The sequence below is a fragment of the Dermacentor andersoni genome, chromosome 3 (assembly GCF_023375885.2).
Source record: "Dermacentor andersoni chromosome 3, qqDerAnde1_hic_scaffold, whole genome shotgun sequence".
In the NCBI taxonomy this organism is placed as follows: domain Eukaryota; kingdom Metazoa; phylum Arthropoda; class Arachnida; order Ixodida; family Ixodidae; genus Dermacentor; species Dermacentor andersoni.
The window spans coordinates 40,439,770-40,457,853 of NC_092816.1; the positions used below are offsets into that span (position 1 = coordinate 40,439,770).

General features: G+C 48.2%; 1 protein-coding gene across 1 annotated transcript in view; it reads left to right on the plus strand.

Annotated features, from left to right (window-relative positions):
• The window catches only part of LOC126517490 (sodium- and chloride-dependent GABA transporter 1-like), a 99,047-nt gene that overhangs the window by 67,132 nt on the left and 13,831 nt on the right, over positions 1–18,084 (plus strand). The window contains exons 3-8 of the mRNA XM_050167223.3: positions 2,816–2,985; positions 5,001–5,251; positions 10,568–10,835; positions 13,713–13,816; positions 16,082–16,209; positions 17,415–17,527. Coding sequence (XP_050023180.1) covers positions 2,816–2,985; positions 5,001–5,251; positions 10,568–10,835; positions 13,713–13,816; positions 16,082–16,209; positions 17,415–17,527 — 1,034 coding nt within the window. The remainder of the gene's footprint in view (positions 1–2,815; positions 2,986–5,000; positions 5,252–10,567; positions 10,836–13,712; positions 13,817–16,081; positions 16,210–17,414; positions 17,528–18,084) is intronic.

Sequence of the window (18,084 nt, forward strand, 5' to 3'; positions counted from 1 at the left end):
CCATTGACGTCTACATCGCGCGTGCTGACGAAGAACCACCACGCTTACGTGCTTGTAGGCCCCATTTGCAGGGAAACGTCCAGAGATGTGGCCATATATATTTTTTATTGAGGGTAAACGGGAGTGAAAGGAACACGGAGTCAAAGTGACCTCGGGATTTTTTTTTTTTTTTTTACCCAACGAAAATGATCGCTTTATGTGTAACGTGGCGTGCATAACGCACCGAAAGCAGGCTGCAGGAGTGCGCCTTTTCACCCATAAATAATTGCCACTTTCTGTATACCGTTGTCAAAAGAATTAGCTGGCGTCCAGTATCTATCTATCTATCTATCTATCTATCTATCTATCTATCTATCTATCTATCTATCTATCTATCTATCTATCTATCTATCTATCTATCTATGTCGAGTTATGGGTTACACATTTTGTTCCCTATAGGCCCACTATAGTCATGGAAGTTTTCCTGGCCGAGGTCTTAAATTATGCACAGACTCATGACGTCATTCTTCGTTAACTCGACCGTCATGCACAGCGGCACGCGAGTTGTCAGGGGAGGCATTCAGCTTGTCAGAGGAATTTTTGTGGCCAGTCAGCCATTGAACGAAACTATGCCCGCTGGTTTCTTTTTTGGCGTAATAGAACAGGATCCACTTGACAAACAGCTTACGTTGAGGATAGACTACGTCAGGATGTTGCTAATTAGTGTGTTATACGATGAAGCGCCCTTACGGAGAAACAAAGAGAACACCAACTGAATGACCGTGTTAAGAACCGACGTGGTGGGAGCGAGCAATGAACTCATTTTCTTTTGTCTCAATGGAGGTACGTTGGGTGAACAATCGCCGAAAATTGCTTGCGGTACACCTCTACATATTTCGAATGCATGGTGAAGCTGTTTTATGTAGTTTTTGCCAAAAGACGTATCTCTTTCTGATTTGCAAAACGGCAGGTTCGCGTAAGTCTGCGTTTTCCATAAGGAAAAAAAAATACAAAGCATACTTGTAAATTCGCACCTATACGCGACATTTTCGCTGTGAAATACACTTTGACGCCATCGTTGCGGTGCCTAATGATTTGCCTATTTTGCCCGTGATAAAAAATGTTAGAGGTATCGGCTCGTAGCCTGCGCCGGTGCCGGACAAAAAAAATTATAGGATAAGCGGGAACTGAACCGGTGGCGCCGTCTGTCTCCGCAACGGCGGTACAAGGCGCGCAATGAATTTCGCTCGCAGCCCACAATTTCACCCTAACAACGATAGACGGCGCCACCAGTTCCCCCCCCCCCCCCCCCCCCGGCATACTCAACGCTATTTTTTTTTGTATGGCATCGCCGCAGGCGGCACGGTACTCCTGACTTATTCTGCACTAACTATAGGGCAAGTAATGCACTCGAACGTGATATGAAGATGCGTACACCGCGAAATGTCACCTCCGCGCGGCGTGCATTTGAGTGCGAACGATCCGGCCGTTTAGCCAGAATAGTCGTGTGCGCCTGGCGCTGCTGTTCGCGACGACATTCTGTATGATAAGCGTATACGGGCCTCAGCTGGACCCTCTGCATTTTGCTTCCATTCGCCGCAACCACCGCTTCATTACGGCGCGCAGGGAACAAAGCGAGACGTTGTACAAATGCGCGCGAACGTAAATGGCTCGGCTGGCCTTGAGACTTGGCTCTCTCGATACCGACTTCCTTTCACGTGCTGTCCGACGCGGGAGCGCGTCGCGTTTTTTTCGCTGTGGCATGACTGCTACAGATGGCAGAAATTAGTATCTTCGCGTGGCCAAAGCAGGTATTGAGGAAGCCTGCAAACAAGGAGCTATCCGGTCTCTTAATGTTTTCTTATGCATATATATCGTGCGAGTTGTCTTAATGTTTTCTTGGAACATGTAATAGGTAGCCAACTACCACGTCGTTGCTTCGGCGTGCCTTAAAATTTTGTGTCCTGAATTGAGCACAAGGATCCGGCCCCATATCATGGGATATGAATAAAGCGGCACATGCGAAGTCAGAATAATGTTTAATTGATGGCCTGAAGCCTGACGGAGATTTTCTGGACACACTTCCCAATTCGCACATGTAGCCGCGTTCTGCCGCCATGTTTGCGTTTGGAGCCAATCGGAGACGGTGTAGTCGCCCCATGATCCAATCGGCAGAGCCGGCATGGCGGCGCATTCGACAATAATATATGGTGGTAGTTGACAGTGTTCGAAATATATCCCCGGTGAGGTGAAGCTAGATCGAGTTAAGTATTGCTCACTGTATGTTATACTATATCAACAAATCGGGCCCCTCGGTCCTTCTGATCCTTCTCGCCGTGTATAGAAGCTTCACATCTGTAACCGACACCGAATGCAAAATTTAAGCTTGACTTACTTCGTTCAAATTTTGTAGCCCGTCTGTCGCAAGTGTCATTATATTGCGGCCTTTATCATTACGGCGATACTTGGGCAAAAGAAATTGCCAGATAATGGTACACCGTCCAAGCCTAAAATTTCATCCCGCACATGCATACATGTATGTATGTGTGGTATGTATGTGCATATTACATACATATATGCATACATGTATGCATGTAATATTCACATGCGCAAACTTTTAATTTCTTTCCACATAGGTTCTACTAAGTAAACGCAAATTGCAACATGTTCCACATAATGGAACAAGATTAAGAGTATGTATGTATGTATGTATGTATGTATGTATGTATGTATGTATGTATGTATGTATGTATGTATGTATGTATGTATGTATGTATGTATGTATGTATGTATGTATGTATGTATGTACGCGTGTATACGATACGTTGCACTGCAGGCGTGGGCCTGGCGGGCGTCGCGGCCTCGTTCTTCATGACGGCGCTGTACGCGGTGCTGTTCTCGTGGGCCCTGTTCTACTTCTTCAACTCGTTCCACGGCGTGCCACGGTGGGCGAAATGCGCGAATTCCTGGAACACCGGCCGCTGCTCCGAAGACCCCGTCACGCTGGTAAGTTTCACTCTCTCTCGCACTTTGCTCCACGCGTCGGGCAGGTATCGTTTTAGTGGGCTAGTTGGCTCCTGCATCTATGACATTTGCCGCACAAATGCAAGTGGAGGAGGGAGGCTGATAAATATAAACAGACACTAAATACCAACATTACGTCAGCTCGAACGTGTAAAGTATTCGCTGTAAACGTATTCATTTATCGGAAGAAAAAATTGTGGGGTTTTACGTGCCATAACCACGATCTGGTTATGAAGCACGCCGTGGTGTGGGGACTCCGGTTTAATTTTGACCACCTGGGGTTCTTTAGCGTGCACCTTAATCTAAGTATACGGGTGTTCTTTCTTTTTTTCTTGTATTTTGCCGCCATCGATATGCGGCCGCCGTGGTCGGGATTTGATTTCGCGACCTCGTGCTCAGCAGCGCAACACCAAAGCCACTAAGCAACCACGGCGGGTATATTTGCTGGGAACAAAGGTTAGCGATTGCTGGGCATATGAAATTTGAACTTCATTTTTTTTAATTTCGCGCTGAAACCACAGCGCCGATACTTCAAAATGAATTTCAATGTATCTTGTCGTAATTGCGCTAATCCAATTGATTGATTGATTGATTGATTGATTGATTGATTGATTGATTGATTGATTGATTGATTGATTGATTGATTGATTGATTGATTGATTGATTGATTGATTGATTGATTGATTGATCACTATTCCTAAATGCGAATATCACTCGAATATTTTGAGACGTGAACTGCATCCAGGTACACATATAAGTGGAGCAATAGTACAGTAAATTTTCACCCTACCGAGAATAGTGTAGACAAAAAAAAACATTAGGACTTGCGCAGCGGAGCAGGCTACGTCTCCTAGGCAGCCATACTTTAGAAGCTATACAGCGACCATTCATGCTCTCCGAAGAGTCTTCTGCATGCGAAGAAACTACTTGTTCGTTCCTAATGCTCCATTTGTGCCTTTAATAAACAACGCTTCATAAGGTACTGTGTAATGATAAAAACTAGTTTACTTCAAGTATACTGCAATGTGAACATTGTATTGTATTAATTGTGATAACCACTGTTCATTTATTCGAAAGCTGTTCGATTCGATTCACTTCTGGCACTATTAGACTCGTATTCTATTCGGTCTCAAAAATCGATATTCGCACAGCCCTATCATTTTCTATTTTTATTCTTCTTTAAAGTGTACGCTTCCAATGTTCACTTTGTATATGTACATATTCCCTCGGTAACGAGCGAACCCTCAAGGTGAAGACAGACAGACAGACAGACAGACAGACAGACAGACAGACAGACAGACAGACAGACAGACAGACAGACAGACAGACAGACAGACAGACAGACAGACAGACAGACAGACAGACAGACAGACAGACAGACAGACAGACAGACAGACAGACAGACAGACAGACAGACAGACAGACAGACAGACAGACAGACAGACAGACAGACAGACAGACAGACAGACAGACAGACAGACAGACAGACAGACAGACAGACAGACAGACAGACAGACAGACAGACAGACAGACAGACAGACAGACAGACAGACAGACAGACAGACAGACAGACGGACGGACGGACGGACGGACGGACGGACGGACGGACGGACGGACGGACGGACGGACGGACGGACGGACGGACGGACGGACGGACGGACGGACGGACGGACGGACGGACGGACGGACGGACGGACGGACGGACGGACGGACGGACGGACGGACGGACGGACGGACGGACGGACGGACGGACGGACGGACGGACGGACGGACGGACGGACGGACGGACGGACGGACGGACGGACGGACGGACAGACAGACAGACAGACAGACAGACAGACAGACAGACAGACAGACAGACAGACAGACAGACAGACAGATAGATAGATAGATAGATAGATAGATAGATAGATAGATAGATAGATAGTGAGGCTCGTTAGCCTGCTTTCGGGGAAGGGTTGACGGAAGATAAAGGTAAGCACGCACATAACGCGCAGGTGATGAGCCAGTACGGCGGCTTCCGCAACCCGGACGCCCCGCCGCCGCCGCTGACGCTCGAGTTCCCCAACGTGACGAGGCCCGCGTTCAACTGGAGCGCGGTGGTCAACGCCACGACTCCGGGGTTCCGAATCCCGGACCTGGAGCTGGACATGACCCCGCGGCCACGGTCCGCGTCAGCCGAGGACGACAGCTCGTGGGTCTCCTACACGCTCTCCAAGCACACCACCACCGCCCAGGAGTTCTTCGAGTGAGTGTCGTCCCGGTAGAGCCTTTGAAACAGAACCTTTGGAATGCCGCTTCGCCTGAAGTGGGTGCCGCTTTAGCGGCCGCAGACCAGTGCATAATGACGCGTTGTCACTGCGAATTCGTTTTATTGTGAAATCTCCGTTTACACGTTGTACTGAATTTCATACTCATGGTTGAGCCGTCGCCGACGACGCTGGCACTGGCAGTAGTGACGTTGGCGAAATAATTAGACCGCCGAAGCCGCACCGCGAAGAGGCAAACTATGTGTTACGTGCACACCACCGACGACAAAAAACTGCCGCTTCGCCATTATGGACTCTGTATCGACCTCTATGATCCTGTTTGAGGGAAGTTTTAGCGGTGGTTAAATGGGAGCAAAGCCCGTCGTGCTTCGCAGAACCTATAGGCAAAGGCACGTTTTGAGTAACGAGATGGGCAAGTGCCCCCATCGAGAACACCCCGGCGGGGACATATGGGTCGGCAACTTTCGAGAGATACGGTCTCATTACTACTATCCATCGTTTTCATGGTGGCTGAACCAGTATAATAGCAGCTCCCGTAACTACCAACGCTAGAATTCCATGCACTAATATTTGTAGCAATATTTGCTCAGCTCGGCGAGCTGCGCGGTGTGCTACCTAGTTGGGATTGATTGCAGGAATGCCTGAAGTCGTATGCGCTGGGAACCAGAGCAATTGCCTGTCGTTCTTCTCCGCATTGGAGAAGTTTGCTTCGTTGACTCTGATGATGCGCCACGCCTCAGGTTAGATCCTACCCTTAGTATAATTTCTAATGGCCGCCTGAAAATCGTTAATGATGTATTGAGCATTCGTGGAGACCAATGATAGTGCAATGGCTACCTCCTCTGCTGTCTCGGAATGTTTGGTATTAACTGACACGCCTGTAAGGGGCTTTTGGGAGTGATCTATGACTACTGTCGCGTAGTTATTTCTGTGTGGGCATTCAGCCGCGTCTACGAAGGTTGCTCTGTCGTCTAACCCACAGCTTTGGACAATTTTCTCTGCTCTACTCGTGCGTCTGCCCTAGTTGCAACCTGGATGCATGTTCTTGGGTATACTTGGTACTAGGCGTTTGTCACGAATTTCGCTGTCGTCGCAGTTGTCGTCCGGTTACCGCGGCCTCTCTGCACGTGTCTCGGCGTTTGATTCTGCGAGCGCTAACGCCGTAGTGGCGCAGACGTCTAGACCAGCGCCACGGAGTTGCACACGTCGAGTCGTAGCACGTGGACTATGCCATACGGTACGCAAAAGTTTCAATCCGTCAGCCACCGGAGATGAAGGCGGACCGACCGCGAATGGGCCCTGCGAAGGAGCACTGCTATCTGCCGGGGGTCCATACGTGCGAAAGCGGCCGTGTAAACACTTGGTTCGTCGCTTCCGTCACTTCGCGCGGCCTCGAGAGAGATAAATAAAAAGAAACGAGGATGGCGTCTCCCACGAGCCCGTTATCTTTATCAGCGTCAAAACGAAAGCAAAGGCCTGAGCCAAACATTTTTATTTTCCCGCCCCGACATACACTCGTGCGCGCAGCCTAGGGAAGTGGGTAGAAAGCTTTTAACGGCGTCAGCTTTTATGCTTCGCTTTTGTCGCGCTGCGAGGCGAGAGATACCTCGGGAGTCTGGAGAGACTACGACCTCACCTGCGCTGCGCGACGCGGAACAATATTAAAGCGACTCTCCGGCAAGGTCTTTGCCCCTCTTGAGAAACGACATCATCGTCGTGAAATGTGTAGTGCTTAAGTGTATATATATATTTTTTTTCTCTGGTAGGCATTCCATCTCGACGTTTCTTGCGTCGGCGTCTCATTCAAACGTTGGCGAGTAAAACAAACACTCAAGTCAAACAAGATCAAACATTCGCTTCTGTTCAGTTAGAGTGTGACGTTTGGCAAAAAGTGATGAGTGATATTAAGCGGTACAAGGACAATTCTAAGCGTGTGTGTATGTATTTTTTTTTTTTCACACTGCTAGCGCTTCAGAAGAGGTGAAGAGAAACACGTTCGTGCATATAACCTCCGTATAGTATCAATGTACAGTGCAGACGTCATCACGCGACTGCACTTCCACGATAAGGTCGTGGATACAAAAACGCACGCAGGCTTTGTCTGAGGCGGCCTCAAGGTGCACCTCTACTGGCAACTGGAATACAGGAGAGTGGCAGAACGCTCACGACCTGCTCTGTTTTATTTAACGAGCATATCGCGAGAACACTGCGCGTTGCCATTCGATCCGTGTTCACGGCGAGACGAGTAAAGATTGTGCGTAGAGTTTGGGCCACTATAGTTAGCCTGCGCAGCCTGTCTGAGGCCTTGAACCCAGTGACATCAGCGTGTTTATCAACCCCCCCCCCCCCCCGCCTTTTTTTTTCCTTTTCACTGCTGCTGCTGTTAACGTTAGTGTAAAGCATTGCAGAGCTTTACACTACCTTTGTGTACTGGACGCTGCCATCGCTATGAGTGATCGGCACATAGGATATGTGACGACCGTAAGGACGCCAGCGACGCGATGATTTGATGGTGCATATCCTACCGGACGTATATCCTAGGCCCCCAGGAATGAGTATGCGCGAAGCTCACTTTCATGTCAACCAGAGTACATGTCGCTGAGAAGTGCAATATATTTGAGAAACGTACAAAGCATAAACCGAGCTATCAGTCTGGTGGCAAAATTCGTGTGGCTATGGTGCGCTCTTATGTAGGCAATGTCGTCCTTCGCGCTGTACAAGTGCGAAATACTTGGAGCAAAAAAAAAGGTGGGGGGGGGGGGGGGGGGGGAGTCCTCGTGATTCAATACGTTGACTCGTTCTTATAATGACACGGTTGGCCTATCCCACATAGCTTATGTTTAGTTTTTATACATTTACTTCATATTATTCTTTTTTTTTTCGTTACGCGTTGTTGTTGTGGTAAAATATTCACGGTTACCCATTATCGACTAGGCAGGAGGACATTTCCACCCCCTCACCCCAAATTGAACAAACCTCAGGCTACCACACTAAGACTCCTGCAAACCCGTACATATCCCACTCCTCGGTCTCTTCACAGGATAGATCCTGAACACTCACAGTCGTGCCCCAAACGTGGTCATGACTCATGCTCCTTTGACCACATGCTCTGGCTGTGCCCAGCCCTTAACGCCTCTCCACCCATCACGAAAGAACAGTGGCAGGACTCTCTCAAGAGCAGCAATCTCAACATTCAACTCCAGGCTGTCCAGAGGGCCCACGACATTACCGCGGGACTTGATCTCCCGGTTCCATCGTGGGCGGAGCCACCGACTTGATTTTCGGGAGCCTTCGGTTTGGCTCCCCGAGGTCTCAGTCCCTCAGGACTCAAATAAAGTTCTTGTCATGTCATGTCATGCTCGCACAAGAAAATCGTAATATTAAATGAAATTAGGTATCTGGTCTTACTTGCCGTAACCACCATCTTATTACGAGGCACACCGCAGTGCCAGACTTCAGATTAATTTTAACCACCTGGCGTTCCTCTACGTGTACTTAAGTCAAAGTACACGAGCTTGTTTGCATTTCGCTTCCATCTAAATGCAGCAGCCGTAGCCGGGAGCCTAACCCGCGACCTCGTACTTAGCAGCGTATCACCATAGACACTAAGCCACCGCGGCGGGTACGCAAATCTTTCCGCCTTAAAACCGAAATTACGGGAAAGAGGACGATAGCGAGAGAAATTCGTGACAAACTCCTAGTACCAAATATACCCAAGAACATGCATCCAGATTACAACGAGGGCAGACGCACGAGTAGAGCAAAAAGAATGATTCAAAGCTATGGGTCACACGACAGAGCAACCTTCGTAGACGCGGCTGAATACCCACACAGAAATAGGTACGTGGCAGTAGTGGTATATCACACCCAAAAACCCCTTAAAGGCGTGTCAGTTAATACCAAATATTCCGAGACAGCAGAGGAGGTAGCCATTGTACTAGAATTGGTTTCCACGAATGCTCAATACAGCATTAGCGATTCTCAAGTGGCCATTAGAAATTATGTTAAAGGTAGGATTTCTCTTGAGGCGTAACGCATCATCAGAGTCAACGAAGCAAACTTCTCCAATGCAGAGGAGAACGACAGGCCATTTCTCTGGTTCCCAGCGCATACGGCTCCAGGCATTCTCGCAATCAACCCCAATGAGGTAGCACACCGTGAAGCTCGAGATCTTGCTCGCCGAGCTGAGCAAGGAGTGACTTCCATCGCTCAGGAGAACGCGGAGGAGATCTGGAGAGAAAAACACAGATTAACCAGATTTATCCATATTGCCAAATTCTAGGCGAGTATTACCACCGCCTCCCACTAAACTGAACAGAGCTGAGTCCGTTACTTGGAGGCGATTACAAACAGAAACCATCCGAGACCCGTTGAATTCAAGACTTTCTACCCCGAGACATACGAGAGTGATATGTGCAAGCTACGCAAGACTGCCAGAGCCACCACTCAACATATGTTATGTAGATGCAAAATATATCAAGATAAAATCAGTCTCCGGGCGCGGGCGCGGTGGTCTACGGGCGCGGTGGTCGGCCGCGCTGCTCAGCTCAGAACCCCAAGACCAACTTTGGGCCGTCCAGCGAGCCATGGAGGCCGTACGGTAGCGACAGCTCCCAGTGGCCATCTAGGCGGCCCCAGGCGCGGGCCTCCCAATCGCCGGATTCCAAATAAAGTTAGCACTCACTCACTCACTCACTCACTCACTCACTCACTCACTCACTCACTCACTCACTCACTCACTCACTCACTCACTCACTCACTCACTCACTCACTCACTCACTCACTCACTCACTCACTCACTCACTCACTCACTCACTCACTCACTCACTCACTCACTCACTCACCCACCCACCCACCCACCCACCCAAAACCGAAATCACAGGCGTGGGCTTCTCCGCGTCATACACATTGTTGCAGAGAAGGCAGCTCTAAAGGAGAGAGAGCTAACTACATATGTGCAGACACACCTAAAGACGTGCCGACATACGCGTGAACTACATACTTATTTTATTTATTTAATTTCTCAACTGCTGCGTCCGTTGTGGTAGCGGTTACTTTCACGGTTGCACGCACACACAGTAAATATTTCCGCCCGTAAACCAAAACGAATTACAGAAGAACGCTTCTCCGCATCCCGTCTCTTGATGCGGAGAAGACAGCTCTGAAGGAGCTACTACTACTCCCTGCTACATTGTGCAGACGCATCAGAAAAAAAAAAAAAAAAGAACATTTTAGCGCACATAAGACTCGCTGCAATCGTGATCATATCCGAACTGCGCGACTCGTCGACGCAGCCACAAGCTCTTGGAGATGAGCAGCGGCATCGACTCGCCGGGCGAGGTCCGCTGGGAGCTGCTGGCGTCGGTCGGTCTGTGCCTGTGCCTGACGTACGTGTCGCTGCGCAAGGACACCTTCTTCAGCGGCCGCATCAAGTACGTGCTGTCGCTGGCGCCCATGCTGGTGCTGTTCGCCTTCCTGCTTCGCGTCGTGACTCTGGAGGGCGCCACTGAGGGCATCATGTACATGTTCGAGCCAAACATCAAGGCCATCAAGAGCGCCCGGGTGAGTCCTGGAAGACTTGCGTGCACCACGTAAATTTCAGTGTGGATTTCATCCTACGGAATGTCTAACCTATACGGAATGTCTCAGCACATTGTACAGTTGTACTGTACAATGTGCTATACGGAATGTCTATACGGAATGTCTATACGGAATGTCTATACGGAATGTCTAAGCACATTGTACAGTTGTACTGTACGTTGATATTTGCGATTTGGTAGGCGCGTTCGTAAATGCAGGAGTGTGTCAAAACTGACTGGGACCGCGTTTGTCGACTTTTCGAACACCGCCTGTTGTTCCTCCACGCGACAAACTATATACTCGGTGACAACCTGAGAAAATAGTACAAGTTCCGCACCACCGTTTCCCTAAAGAAAGAAAGAAAGAAAGAAAGAAAGGAAGAAAGAAAGAAAGAAACGCAGTACATCTGCCCTCTGTGCCTGCCCACTTCAAAACATCGTTTCAAAGAGACGCCATTGCTGAGAGTAGTTCGTCACAATGCGCCCACTGAAATGCATGCTGCTCTCTGACTTCGAAGGAGCGGTGTCTCTGCTACACGCGGCAAAGGCGCTGCTGATATTTGTAACGCGACAGCGTTAAGGGCCCCGTGTCTCAGAAAATCCTGTGTCGGCGTAGGCGTCGGTACCGGCGTCCGCGGCCGATAAAATCATTCAGGTAAGTTTAGAGGCAGCGAAAGCTGATTTTAATAGTTCCTGGCGATCAACGCGAATGAGAACGTAGCCATCAAGAGTATTCATGCTGATACGAGAGCCATGGGCACTGCCATGTTGGACAACGCTATTTCCTGCGCTTCGATGCGTACGATCTGTCCTGCACCACCTGCGCATGCGTGAGGCGCGTGGGCCCGATCTTTCGCGCGCCTGCACGCGTACATGTGGTTTGGTCTTTACGGTTACATAAGCTGCAGTTGCCCGGAAGCGTGAGATGCTGTCAGGGATATTCGAATGCTGTCGCGTTCCACGCTTAAAGGCGAAGCTTAAGCGCTCTCCACTTTTTTACAGCGGAGCTGTTATGCGCTAGGTTCTGGCGGTTTGTGTGCGTAGGCAAAAAAGATGGCGGCCACACCAGAGCAAAAGGAGCTAAAGCATAAGGCAAAAGCGTATCGCCGGGTATGCCCTAGTTGCGTTTAATCGCGAGGATGAAGTGTCAGAAGGTATTGAGATAAAAAATAATATCGTGATAAAAAAAAGTAATACCGGAATAGACATCGTTCAGTATGGACTGGGGTTTGACGTCGCGGGCTCTATAGGCAATCCACGTAACCTTATCTCAGTTCCCTTCCACCTGTGCAATGGGTAGGCCGCGTGCGGTGAGGACTGCGGAAGAATAGCGCGCCTACGAAGCACACTGTCGTGAACAGAAACGGGAATGTGCGCGACGATGACGTGCGGCACGTAACACGGACGAAGATCGTGCTGCAAACGCCAAGCGTTGGCTGCAACCAGAGGTGCAAACGCCAAGCGTTTGCATCTCTGGTTGGATCAGTCCTACCGACTCCACTCCCATTGTAGCTGGGGTGGATTTCAACACTGACGCGTCTTGGAAAGACAGAAAGTGGTTCGTGGCGTTTCTCTTGGAAAGGTTCGGGATTCAATGTTACACAAACATCATTGTGCCCACGACTCGTCAGTGGTCGTGTATAGACCTCACACTGGCCAAAGCACCTTTACATTGTCGCCACAGAGCCACTGACCGTATAACATAGCGATCATAAAGTGATAGTCACCCTGGTGACCAAATAATAAGTAAAAAAAAAGCGAACAAAAGGAGGTTAAACATAGAAAAAGCATTGAGTAGCAATTTAACAAAACAAAAAGAAAATGTGAGAAAACGAAATTTATTGTGGTACGTGTCTGTTATTTTCAATCAACATATTTATTATCAACATATTTGTCACCATATATGTAGCTCGGCTGGTCATTTACCTTCACAGATTGGAATGACTCTGAATTTTTTCTCCTTGACGCTGGCGTCAATCAAGTCCTCCTGTAAAGCTGATCCCCCTCCCCCTTTTTTCGTTATGTGCGTGTGTATGTGTCTGTGTGTGGAGCTTCTTGTTTAATTTTTTTTGTATTCCCCATTTTTTGTATTTCTTTTGTTTGTATTGTTTCGTTTTTTTTTTTTTTTGTCATTCGCCTTATCTGGAATGGCTCGTGAAGTCATTCTATCTCTTCGCGCGCGCGCGCGCGTTTGTGTGTGTGTGCGTGTGTGTGTGTGTGTGTATGTGCGTGTGTGTGTGTGTGTGTGTGTTTGTGTGTGTGTGTGTGTGTGTGTGTGTGTGTGTGTGTGTGTGTGTGTGTGTGTGTGTGTGTGTGTGTGTGTGTGTGTGTGTGTGTGTGTGTGTGTGTGTGTGTGTGTGTGTGTGTGTGTGTGTGTGTGTGTGTGTGTGTGTGTGTGTGTGTGTGTGTGTGTGTGTGTGTGTGTGTGTGTGTGTGTGTGTGTGTGTGTGTGTGTGTGTGTGTGTGTGTGTGTGTGTGTGTGTGTGTGTGTGTGTGTGTGTGTGTGTGTGTGTGTGTGCGTGCGTGCGTGCGCGCGCGTTTTTGACGAATTCGTGGTTTTTGCACCTTGTAAACTAGTTACCTTGTAAACTAGTTCAGCACTCAAAAGAGCGCTATAGACTAATTTGGTTCAGTTCAAATCAAATCAGCTTTATTTTCCCATAAGGAAATGTATGGTGAAACAGCACGTGAAACAACAAGGTAATCTTTCTCCGTTTCTCTGTCAGAATGCCATTGTTTGCTGACTAAGTATCGCTTGGCCACCTCGCAAACCAGGCAGAGATGTGAACACATAATTCAACTACGCAAATTCATTACTAACTTTCTTTTTTTCTTGATTTTTTTTTTGCCATCTGCGCAGCTATGGATATTCGCCCTGGCACAAACCATTCACTCACTGGGTCTGACGCTTGGCTCCAATTACGTCGTGAGTTCAAAGAACAAGCGCCAGATCAGTCTCATGAGGTAAGAACAGCACTCCCTGCTTCTCTCTCTTTCAAGTAAATGTACAGTGAGTGGCATGTTTTTTTTTTTTTTCAACATGTTTGAAATGTGATTTTCGCGCTTACCGCTCCTTTCTGTTCACCGAAATTTCGCTGACTGAATTTATTCTTTGGTTCGCAGTGTTCGATAAAACATTTGGCATCTTTGTTTTCGTGGCTCGGCCATAAAGAGAGGAGACATTTTGTATGCGCACCTCGCCAATCGAGAAGGGAGCTGCTGCGGACAGGCTGACTAGTTCCGCCGGTTTCATAGCAACTAACCGTTTTGCCAAACAAGGCGAACAAAATTCTGTTTTATCGAACGACGCGGAATATGTCAATTTCTTTTTCTTTTTTTTTCACTTCATTTATGATAAGTTATACTGTAAAAATCGGTGGAGATTAACGTAAAGGCGGAATAACAATGCAGCAGCAGAGAGATGAGATATCTTTAACTTGTGTGTTCTTTTGGCAGCTTTTCCCTTTTTATATTTTGTTTCCTTTTTTTGCTATTTTTTTTCGAAGTGATTGATATTTCAGCCGTATAAGTGGCCGCATTGACATTCCAGCCAACTCGCGGATAAGTAGGTTGGCTACTCACCTACATAGCGGTGTATACGTTTTCCGAAGCACTTTTATTTTAAAGAACTGCGACAACCAGTCATGTCGTAAGAAACTCGGTGTGTCCGTAACCAATGTGCTTACCGATAATCACGCTCATTTAGCCATTCCTAAGAATCTGTCATGGGCAGGTTGGTAGAGATAAAGAAATAAGATTTCGAATACAGAGTTTCAGACTCTCGAGATGTGAATTGCAAATACTAAAGAACGTGCGATAATTCTAATTGAGGTAACTGAGTGCCATAGATGCCATTTAATTGACGCCGCGTTGATTTCGGAACTTTCTTTTCCTGTACACGTGTGGTACAAGCGTTTGTGAAATGCAGCTCGTTTGACGTAAACAAACAGACATACTTCAAGAGCGACAAACTAGTAGTGATGTTCCCGTAGTGAAATTTCCGAATCAAATACGAATATACGAAGACCATGGCCTTTGGGCACCGAATCAAGTGTTTTCCTGACTCTCAAAAAGAATATATGACCTGTGTATAGCCTGTGTATACCACAAGCTTGCGCTGGCCTTTATCCGTGACTACGAGACTCCATAATCGTAAAAAAAGCCACCGTAAATGGTCATAATCGAATATTCGCAGAGAACGAATACTAACTACGCGGATCAAATGCTTCGTCTCTAACAGTTAAAAGTGTTTGTTTCGTATTCGATTTTGTATTTTTCGATATTCGCGCACCTTCGAAACTTCCGAATAACAAATCGAATATTGTCCTGTTTGATTCGCTTCACGAATCGAGTGGTCACATTAGCAAAAGCGAGTACCTTTATGACTACTTCGCATTGTCAACTGTGCAACTGCCAGTTGCACACGAGCGAACATAAAACTGAAGCACGGATGCGATAAATTCAGCCCCGCCATAAGCGGACATAAAAAACGAAGAGTTACGTAGTAGAGCACGACGCGCCGCTTAGGGAGCCGTACTTTCGCGGCTCAACCGCGACCATTCGAGCTCAAGTTTTGCTCAATCGCGACATTCTGTCAGTGGCTATTGTTCCCTATACTACTTTTGATGCTGCACCCGAGCGTTATGTGTGGATGAAATCGGAATGCACTTGGTTACAACATTATTTGATACGATGGTCGCACCATCTGTTACGAACATTCGAATCAGAGGAATCGTGAATTTCTCTCTCTCTCTCTCTCTACCATGCACTGGTTCAACTCAATGCGCATTTACTATTCGTAGTCTCGAAGCTATATACACAGATGCTAATTGGCTCACAAAATGTCGTTGTAAAGCTACCGTCTGATAATGCACGACCTCGTATGCTTTGAAGAGTGCTAATTGTGTTAACTGCTTATTTGTTTCTAATGCGCCATCTGTACTTTCGATGCGACGTGTTTCATAATGTGCGCTGAAACGACAGAAATTTGCTAATGCTGCCACTATACTATGGGGTGCGAACACTGTTTTGTATTAATGGCAAAAAAGGATGTTCGGCGTTCGAAACTCATTCGATTCGATGCTGACAGCACTCGATTCGCACTCGATTCGGCCCTAGATGTTCGCGCGGCCCGAGTAGTGTTGTTTGCGGTGTGCCGAGCGTTTATTCCCAGTGGGTGCGAGCGGAGCTGCGTTGACGTGGCCTGCGTCTGCTTGCACACTGACACAGAGACACGGTGATTTCTGTGTTTGTGAACACGTTGACAGTCCTGGTGGTGGGATGCGTCGTCTTCGGCACCATCGGCCACATCTGCGCCCGCTGGCGCCAGAGGATTGACAGCGCCTTTCTGCACAAAGGTGGGTGTCTGCTCACGTCTCTGCTCACGCGCTCGGCGTCTTATTACTACTCGCATTACGCTTGCAGCGCCGTCCTTGGCGTGCCTATACAGTGACGCCAAAACCAGTGATAACTCAGAGGGCCCCACTTTCCCAGTAGTTGGCTGCCATTTATGGGCGCAATTATAATCACGCATTAACTTTCTTTCACCGTATGTACGTATACGTCGTGCGGAAGCATGGAGGAAGGAAAAAGGCTACGAAGAAGCACGAAGTCGGGCAGCTAGCCTTGGCTAGGCTGTACTAGAAATGGACCACTCTATACCTCGGCAAGCCAACATCCTCTGACGCCGCCATTCATGTTCTACGGGGCGCGCCTGCGCTTTGACTCTTAGGAAACACAGGGCCTTCTTGGTTGCCGGACCTTTCAATGCATCGTCTGGTTCGTAATAGTTATGGACGACCCAATCACAATCGGCTCTCGCCATCTTCTCTACTTGCTCTCCCATGGTTCTCCCCCATACTATCCGCGCGCTCATCGGATAGACATCACCGCTTGCCTATCATCTGGTGAGGATCTCTTTCCCGTGAGCCTTCCATTCATATTCTTCATGACTAGAATTCGAGAATGTGGCGTAACGCGCCCTCCTAGTGTTTTCCCTTTTTCCACGTGCGGAAGCAAAGCAGTAGCGACAACCTATGGCAGAAGTTGTCCATTCTGTATAGTAACAAGCACATATTGTCCCGTCGGTTCCCACGCATTTCGGAGCGAATGGGCAGTCGTTGTAAGTGTATATAGTCTAGGACAGAGAGAAATGCAAGAATAGATGACGCCACCGGCGTCGCGGGCTGTCGGCGCATGCGCTGTTCGCGGAAACCGCTGTCGGCAGTAGGTCGGAGGAGCGGTCCAAACGCGCTCCAGGCAACACCAGCAGCGCCCCTACACGTGCGCGTGGTTTCCGTATGTGTCGTTTAGCGTTGCATTCGGCTGCTTATTGTTCACGCACGTACTCGCATTTTGCATTGCATGTTGGACTATACGTTACGTGCGCAAATTCTCTTCTCCGCTTGACTGTTATAGCCCAAGCCTCGCGCAATAAACGTGCACGTGGCAAAACTGACTGCTTAAACAGACCGCACTTCACGTGCTTGTGGTGTATAATACAGCGCTGCCAGCGAGGCATAGTGATGATCATTGAGCAATGCACGCCTGGAACCGTATGCAGACCCTGGCATCGTGTTCGTGGTGTACTCGGAGGTGATCCGCAACATGCCGGTGCCTACATTCTGGGCGGTCTTCTTCTTTTTCTTCTTCATCTGCGTCGCCATGGACTCGCAGGTGAGACTTCGGTTAGGAAGAGGAGGGGGAGGACGGAGGAAAAATATGAAATAAATATCCGTGTACGCAAATGTGTTACCTTCGTCCTTTTCTTTAATAATTATTTCGAAGAAAATCGAAAACGAGCACAAAACGCATGCGACTAGCTCTACATTAATGAAATTTTCCGAGCAAATGCGTCAGGAGCTTTCCAGGAGTAGCTCTTTCGGTTCGATTTGCTCGCGCTTCAGGCGAGAAAGCCCCGAAGCACACTTTCGAGTCGGGCAAAATTAAAGCGCTTGCTCTCGAAGCGAGCACTCAACTGCAGCGTCGTTTGCGCCGGCTGTGCCCTAACGCGATGTGGAACTTTCACGCGAGCTTTCAGTTCGTTTAGAGGAAGTTTATTTCAACGCGAGGCGATACGAACACTGAGTCACGATCACGGCACAATTCCACCAGGAGGATGATATATACAGAAAGCGAAGCATTGTATACACGTCACGTTGTCAAAGTAGTGTCCGTGTTCTCGTTATGGCGCACGTACCGTCCCTGAAGCCAGTCGTTACGGCATGGCCACG